The 9005-nt window shown below is 37.8% G+C and overlaps 1 protein-coding gene across 2 annotated transcripts in view; it reads right to left on the reverse strand.

The window, feature by feature from the left end:
* Positions 1 to 4670: 4670 nt before the first annotated feature.
* MOS (MOS proto-oncogene, serine/threonine kinase) overlaps positions 4671 to 9005 on the reverse strand; it is a 5103-nt gene continuing 768 nt past the window's right edge. The window contains exons 2-3 of one of the 2 annotated variants that reach the window (XM_006924068.3): positions 6833 to 7017; positions 4671 to 6376 (exon numbers count right to left, since the gene is read on the reverse strand). In XM_006924068.3, the coding sequence (XP_006924130.1) occupies positions 5151 to 6200 (1050 nt within the window). In that variant the 5' untranslated portion in view covers positions 6201 to 6376; positions 6833 to 7017 and the 3' untranslated portion in view covers positions 4671 to 5150. The remainder of the gene's footprint in view (positions 6377 to 6832; positions 7018 to 9005) is intronic. The other variant, XM_015598630.2, reaches the window with a different exon arrangement.

Below are 9005 nucleotides of genomic sequence, written 5' to 3' on the forward strand. Positions count from 1 at the left end.
CTCTGAGTTGCGGGTTGGGGGCTGCAGCTCAGCCTGGGTTTTGCTTCTGCGGCGGGTAAAAATCAGCTATTGTTTCTCTCCAGTCCCGCTTGTCTGCTTTCTTCCCTGTGACAGGGCCCTGCCGCTGGCCACATGGAGCTCACAGAACTCCCAGGCAGGGCTGTTCAGGGAACTCGCCACATCTTCTCCCCTCCCTCTTGTCCTACAGGGAGGTCTGGCCGCTGCGAAAGGCAGCTTCTTCATTTCCCCCAGTCCACCACCCAACACCCAGGGTTCTGACCTGTTGTAGTTTTTAAGCACAGATCCCATGCTCAGATAGGCTGGTGTGCTGTTTGGGATTTTTTGTTGAGTTCTAGATGTTCAGCTTATTGTTTCAAGGGGAGAGATCTGGGGATGTCTCTCACTCTGCCATGTTTCTCCAAACTCTATTAAACTTGACTCAATAGGAATTCATCCACTGATTCTCCACCAGGTTGTTAGGATGAAATGTGTATGTGTACGGTATAATTTTTTGACTTTTTATTTTGAAATAATTTTAGAAATATAGAAAAGTTGTAAAGATAGTACAGAGAATTATTGTATACCCTTAACCCAACGTTAACATCTCATATAACCATGGTATACTTATAAAAGACAAAGAAATTAACATTGGCTGTGTGTGTGTTTTTTAAAATCATGTTGAGGAAGTGTCTATTGATTCTTCTTTTTCAGTCTCTTTTAAAAAATTGCGAATGAATATTTAATTTTGTCGATTGTCTTCTTGGTACATATTCTTATTTTTTTTCTTTTGACGAGTTAATATTAATTAAGTTAATAGATAGCCTAATAATGAATCATTCTTGCATCTTTAAATAGTTAAAAAAATATAAATTAATTGTTGGATTCTGTTTGCTAATATTTCATTTAGAACCTTTACACTGATAATTATAAGACTGGTCTATAGTTTTTTTGTTTTTGTTTGTTTTAAGCAATCTTTAACAGGCTTCAGCATAAATGCTATTCTTAAAAAGAATTTGGAAAATTTTCTTTTAATTTAAATAATTTCCTCCTGGTCTTTAATGTTTGGTAGTAGTGGGACTTTGAGTCTAATGCTTTATGGGATGGAGATAGGAGGGACTGTACAATCTTCTCTGTTTCTTCTATAGAAATTGGTCCGCTTAGATTTTCTATCTTCATGGGGGCCGGTTTTTGTAAATTAGTTTTCTAGGTTACTATATATCCTTCTAGGTGTTCAAATTTATTTCTGTATAGTTATACAAAGTTTCCTCTTAAAATTAAGAAAAATTTCCTGTTATTGATCATTATTCTCCTTTTTCTAATTTCATATTTCTAATTTTGTGTATATGTACTTTTATTTCTTATAAGCCAGAAAGTAGCTTGTTTGTTTTGATTTTTAGTCAACAAACTATTCATATATTCTTTTATTTACTTGTCCTACTTTTAACTCATTAAGTCTGCTTTAATTCCTGTTTTGTTACAATTTCTCCCCAGTGTATTTTTTAGTTCTTTTTCTAAGTTTGATTCATATGTTTAATTCATTTGTTTTTACGCTTTCTTCTTTAGTCATGTTACTACTTAAGTCTACAAATTTTCTTTGACTTTGTTATCCCATGGATTCTAATAATAATTATTTTTCATTATTGTTGCTCTTTGGAGATCCTGCATTTTGATTAGCCTTTAATTTTGATTCATAGTTGCCTAAGAGTTTTAAATTTCCCAGAAAAGGGAGGCTTCTTTTCTAATTTTGTTAAAATTTCAATTTTATTTGTCTCTACTGATTTTAGGTTTTGGAATTTGAAGTTTGCTACATGATATAGATCATTTTTCCACAGCTGCTTAAAAAGAAGCTATATATATACATATTTTAGGGTCTTAAATGTCTATGTAAGTCAGATGTATCTTATTAATTTTGTCAAAATCTTGTACATCATCTCTCATTTTTTCCCATCTAATCTGTTTGGGACAGATAGAAGAAAATTAGTTCCTACAAAAAATGTTTCTATTTGCCTTTGTACTGCTTGTTATTTCTGGTCTGTGAAAATGGGTACTATAGCATTTGGTTCACAGTTATTCCTAACTTTTATTTCTTTATCATGAATTATATTCTTGAACATTATTAAATTTCCTTCTTTGGCTTCAATTTTATTTTATATTATAAAATTGTGACTATTTTTGGTTTGCATTTACCTGATATACCTTTGTCCATGCTTTTCAAAAAAGGAGTATATCTAAACAGCACATAGACTTTTTTAAAGATAAATTAAGCCATTTACATTTATTGATATGAAAGATATGTTTGATCTTAAATGACATTTTTTATTATTCTGCTTTTACAGTTTATATTGTCTGTCATTCTACATTTGGTTCTTTTGCCTTTTTGTTTTGTTTTGGTAGTTGTGATTTTGAGGAAGTGTATTTGCTGTATTTTTTCTCTATTATTTATCTGTATATAATTTCGTTAATCCCAGGCAATAGCTGTTAGCTTACTTCTATAGATAATAACACTGACAGCTTATATCCCTTTTCCTCTCCCCTTGTCTGCCCCAATTTAAGTCAATAGTATTATCTTTTATATTTGTACTGCTAAATATGCTTTTACCTCTGACTTGTCAGCTTTATATAATTTCCTATATGCTTAGCTCTTACAGATGAAGCAACCCATGGGCTTATTCTACTTCCTGTCGAGGTGGTCTTCATACAACTCAAATATTTCCTTTCTCTGCGACCCAAAAGACCATATTTGTTTCCTACAAATATGGCATTTCTGTGGGTTTCTCCATGCAGTTACACGTCTTTCTCCAAGGAAACTGGTCTCAGGAGACTTCTGCACCTGTCTTGTATTCTCTGATCCTACCATAGTGGGGACACTCCCATGTTCAGGAGGGGTATTTTGCTGCCAGTCTTTGAGCTCTGCCATGCCTAGATCCTCTTCAACACTCTATTCCTTCTTTCTCTACCAACTCTTGTAATCTCAGCTCATTTTGATCTCAGCCCCATTCTCAGGAGCTTCTTCCTCAATGTTTGTCCTTCACAGTGGGCACTTGTTCTTTAGCGCAGTGGTCCCCAACCTTTTTGGCACCAGAGACTAGTGCTCCTATGAGAATCTAATGCCTGATGATCTGAGGTGGAGCTGAGGCAGTGATGCTAGCACTGGGAAGTGGCTGCAAATACAGATGAAGTTTCGCTTGCTCACCCACTTTCGCTTGCATTCTGCATTCTGTATGCCCAGTTCCTAACAAGCCACAGACCAGTACCTGCTTTGGGGTATCTATTTTTGCCAAGTTTTTCTGGGATCTGCCACTGATAGATCCCTCTGCCCTCCCCTGAGCTATCCCCTTCTGCTCCCTGCACTCTTTTCCTACAGGCTCTGTCATTAGGTATTACTGAATGCATTTTGGAGTTTGTACATATATTATGTCTCCTACTATCATTCATTATGGAGTTTACACAGTCCCTCCCCCTTTGTTCTCTTTGTCACTCTGTATGGTTTCCAGGAAAAGGGAAGATATTTGAATCTAAGCTGTGGCCATGCTCATTCTAGAAGTGAATTTTGGACTTTGATGCTTTAATAGGGGATCATCTTGTAGCTCACTGACAGTCTTGTTGATGAGGTATTCAGCATAGTTAGCTCATTTTAACACATTTGGTGGAACATTGTAATTTATTTTGATCCGCTGTATCTTAAACTTGCCAACATGAGCTACTGTTGTTACAGTAAACAGGAGGGAATTATTTATAGGTATATGGGTGGTTTGTTCCCCAAGCCACATGGACAGAGCTATCAATGCTGTATCAATATTTTACATAGTCATGGGCAGTTCCCTTTTCTTCCCTCAAGAACAGTTCTAAACCATGATTTCACTCTGTAGACCTCCCTACCCTCTATCACTCTTAACTGGAAAAATGCACAGAAGAGAATTTCCCTATCCGCTTTTTCTTCCTTAAAAACTTACCTATAATGGCAGTTGTCTCACCCTCCTTTGCTCACATCCAGGAAGAGATGCTCTTTCTCTCCAAGGCTACAATGTCTTCTCCTAGGTACTACCTTTCATTTCTTCCACATGTTTTTAAACTCTTTGTTCTTTGTCTCTTCTTCTTTTACAAAGAAACTTACTTCCTTCATCTTAAAGCTAAACTAAAGCAAATCGATCATCTAAAAAATTCTGTATATTACCCCTTTTATGGTTTCTGCTTATCTCTTCTTCCTTAACAGTCCGGCACAGCTTCTATATGAAGCCCTTGCCACACTCTCTGGTTCACTGTAATGGCTTCACCCTCCACCACTCACTGAAATGACTGTTGCAAAGTGGAAGTCAATGTTGTCCTAATGACAAGGTCCAGTTACCTCATTCTTTTAAGTCGTATGTACCGGGAGCCATGGCCTTGATTTCTGGAATGGGCAATCTGGTTCTACTTTTCTGTTCTCCTCCAACCACATGTTAAATCTTACTTTTCCTCAAAGTTATCATTTTTTCTCATATCACACAATCTTTTGTTTTGTCATCTACTTCTGAGTCCAAATAACAGGAAAGAGACCTAGCTCAGAAGTATTTTAGCAATTTTTTTCTACTCACAGCATGTATAAATTCAAAATATCACAAGAAATCATTTAAGATATTATTCCTTTAAAATAAATTTACCTCAGTTTCTGAATTTTGTGTGTTGTCGTTACAAACAAAAAGTTCTTGGGGATAGGAGCAGAAAAAATTAATCTTTCTGAAAAAAGTTTTTATTTGGTGTGGGGCAAGTAAACTGTTAATAGTTTAAATTTAGGTGGTAGGTACGGAACATATTATTTGAATTTATAGAAAATTTTGGCATTTTACAGTTCAGTTCTGTTTTGGACAAATTGGTTTTTATCAACAACAAATTTGAATAAATGCAATACTATGGAACTGTTAAAGTAATCTCACTAATTTTGAAAGCAAAGTATGTAACTCTATAAAGGAATAAGGTTAATTATTAGCAGTACTAAGATAACTAGATTTGTAGCTCTGCTATTTATGTTAGAAAAAGTGTATTGAGACTAAAGAAGTTTTTAGTAACTTTATTTTCTAAAAGTCTGTCCTACAAATGATTTTTTTCTACATCTTCACTTCTTTAAAAATAAATAGAAACAAAGACAAGCTTATCTTGATATGGGTTTAGACTCAGCCAAATTCAGCTTTCAAAGAGGTAAGGTCAACCAGAAGACGTTCTGCACTTGGTCTCTGCAAAGCACTGGCCCTCCAGCAGCCCTGGATGATCTTCTCAAGTCTTCTCCCAGGGATGGAGTCAGTGAAGACAGCTGCTGCAAGAGATGGTCGTAGATTATAGGCCACTACAGCATAGAGCACGTACTGACGCTCCCCTATGTAAGGCACCTCCTTGGTAGTCATCTGCCAGAGAGTGATGGCAAAAGAATAGATGTCAGCTTTGGGCGTTACCGTCTCTCCCTTCAGGAGCTCTGGGGCTCGGTGGGTGTAGGTACCGCCTAGGTGGTATGGAGGAGTCTGGAAGCATAGTAGATCTTCCAGCTTCTCAGAGCAACCAAAGTCGCCAATTTTGCAGACATCCTGCTCACTGATCAAAATGTTAGCTGGCTTCAGGTCCAAGTGCACAATGCTTTGTGAATGAAGGAAGAGCAGTCCATTCACAACATCCAGGGCATACTTCAAACACTTTGCCAAATTTAATTGCTCTCTGGCACAGGAGAGAGGCTCCACTTCCTCCTCCTCAGGGCAGCTGGTAGCACCGTATATGACTTGGTGTAAAGTGACATTGCCACCAAACTCCATGATAATGGTGCCTAAACTATTAAAGCCTTCAGGTGTGTGTGTGCTGGCAGCCACAACCCGCACGATGTTGTCATGGCGAAGTCTTGCAATGTTGAGCTCAGCCCAGAAACTGCGCTGAGATGCCAGTGGGTTCTTGGTGCACCTGTTCACTTGCTTTATGGCCACCGGAACACCATGGTAAGTTGCCCTGTACACCGAGCCGAAGCCCCCAACTCCCAGCCTCTGCAGGAAGCACACCTGTTCCCAGTCAATGGAACACCAGGCCAGCCGGCGTGGCAGCCGTGGGGCCCTGGGAGGAGTGGCCCCTGGGAAGAGCTTCCCTGCCTTACCTGGGAGCTCAGATGGGCTACTGCAGGGCCGCGAGTCCACAGAGGGAGAAAACTCGCCGGGGAGGAAACGGCGCCGTGGGAGAGGTGAGGGCATCGCCCTTTCAAGGTGGACCCTGAGAGCCTCAGGTAAGTGAAAAGAAAAGAAAAAACACCCGTTTTCTTGGAAGCTCTGACTGACTGCCAACTCCTTTGCTCCACTCCAGCGTTTTTCTTCTCTTCCTTCATTTTCCCCAAATGAGCTGCATCTGTGCTGTTACTCAGCATGGGTTTCTATCAGATGGGAAAACAATGTAAATGAAGCACAGTATCTTTCAGATGAAAGCATTTCCCTTCCTACACTTATAGTGAATTCTTATAACAAGCTCTCAGATACAGCACCGAGCTGTCCCATGACTCACCTTTCTTTTACACTATTTTTAAATTATAATATAATGGGTTTTTTTTCATGTCTCATCAGCTGAACATTATCAGTTATCAGACTAAAGACCACAATAGTACAATGAAATTATTTCACACTTTGCAGGCTATAATGATTGTCAGTTTTATCCTCCAGCTGCATTCAATCACTTCCAGCAGTTATTGGCAGAAAAGGTTGAAATATGAACAGCTGACATTTGCTTAACTGATTACAGGGATAATTAGGTGCAACCTTCATATATGGACAAAAATGGTAACCTTAAAATAATCGATTCAAATAGAATCACTGATACAGGTCAAAACGTATACCTCCTAAGTTCAGCACAGGAAAGGAAAATTCTCTGGCACTCCATTCGGCTTATAGAGCAAATTAGTATGACTTCTTAATACATATATCCTTCTGTTCCATGGCATTTTAGCCCACTCAGTCAGCTCACTTTCAAGAGAGATTCTAGACTCCACAGCAAATGAGTTGCAGGAGTTTTGAAGCAGAGCTGGGAGAAGAAAAAAGAACAAAGATGATTCAGAGCCACGATCAGAGCTTCAAATAATAACAAATATGAGAGAATCCTAGGAGAGGAAAAATCTGAAGAAATGAAAATGGCACAGAATCACTAGTGCCTGTATACAATGTGGAAAACCAGATGTTGAAATTAAATTTAGGGTCTTGCTGTCCAACCGTAAGTTTTCCTTTCTAAATTTTTATAATTAAAAAATCTAATTTTCATTCCATATCTTTGGAAAAAAAGACAATATTAACCTGTTCATTAAAAACAGGCAAATGTTAGGACCTACATTTAAAAAACTCAAATGGTAAAGTTTTAATCTGAATTATTGTAGAGTACATAGGTAAGATTTAACCACATTTTTATGATAGGTCTATGCTTCCGCCATATATTGGTTCTGAAAATGTTAATAAACAGAAGTTCTTTTGAAGTCCGTTGAGCCCTAGGACAGGATTTCTATACTACCCATCTGCCTAAGTATGATATAGTGTGTAATATTTAACCTGTTTAAGTCTGTCTTTTCACTTAAGAAATTAGGATAAATATTATTAAAGTAAACTTTGTAATCTTGGAATAAAAGTTGGGGAGCCCTGTCCAGATTAGTAACAGCAAAAATCTAAAAAATGTAAATATGAAATATTTTAGTAGGAATGCAATTAAAATTGTACCAAACCCAAAATACAGAAAGACAGCGGAGAGTAAAATAAGAAAATAAAATTAAATTCTTTAATAAGTCTGTATCGCACAATTTATTCAATAGTCACCACATAGTTGGGATTATAATCTAAGTATTATAAATTAAGTACTATTATGGTCTCTTTAGTCTGAAACCGTCTATGGTATTATGAGTGCTACGAATATTAGCCCGTAGGAGCAACAGAGGGCCCAACCCATTGGTATTACAGTACAAAATGGTGTGACTTGTTATCACATGATCTGTTTTGAAGATAATAGCATAAACAATTCATTTTTCAAAGTTTGATTTTATTATTTACATAAAATATATGATATTAATGAAAATGTGGTCCTCTACATATTCACAAACCCCAAGTTCATTAGACCTATCATCTGTCAATCTACACAAGAGTATTTAATTGACTATCCACTTTAAAACTGCCTCTGGGACCAGATGCCCTGGGTTTCTTACTGTCCCTCAGTTTACTCATCTGCTAAATGCGGAAAATATGCCTACCTCAAGGTTATTGTCCAGATTAACAGAGTTCCAAATGCTTAGATTAGGGCCTATAAGTAATACCTAAATGCTAATTATCATTTATGAAACTCATTAAAAAACAATGTTATATGAGTTTATACCAATAAGAAACAGCTTTGTTAGATGGTATTGGTTTAAACTGTACATTACCAGGGCTGAAGCAATGCATTTTATTATAAGCTAAACCAGTAAGTTTTATTTGAGTACCGCTACCCCCCCCGCACTAAAATTGAGGTTAAAGATTTAAGAGTATATTGTCTGTTATATACTACAAATGTGAAGGGTTAACACTAATCTAATCAAATGCAATAACCTTGTTATCCCCCCAAAAAAGCAAAGAATAAAACTTGTTGGTAACAGGGTAAGCGTCATAGACCCTAGAACTGCAAATGAAACAAAGGAAAGTAGAGCCTGCACGTACTGAGCAAACGGCTCTGCGGTTCTCAAGAATAAAAGCTTTACATTTTCTGCTCAATCTGGCAGCATGGCTCTTAAGAGATACTACAGTATTAGGCAAACAACAGTATATTTATCACAAGATGTGACATCAGATCTCTCCCAGAATTAATAGCTTATCGAATTCTATTTCAATCAGAGTTCGGGAGCACTGGGTGTGGGAAGGAATCTCTTGGTGTACGCGGAAGGCCTTCGGATAACTTAGGGCGTTAGCGCCACGGCCCACTCCCAGCGTCAGGGATCGAGGGCAGAGCCTGCGGCCCAAGCACCGCCCCTCGCTAGCGGGGGGGTGGCGGTGGGGAGGGGT

The sequence above is a fragment of the Pteropus alecto genome, unplaced genomic scaffold (assembly GCF_000325575.1).
Source record: "Pteropus alecto unplaced genomic scaffold, ASM32557v1 scaffold87, whole genome shotgun sequence".
Classification (NCBI taxonomy): domain Eukaryota; kingdom Metazoa; phylum Chordata; class Mammalia; order Chiroptera; family Pteropodidae; genus Pteropus; species Pteropus alecto.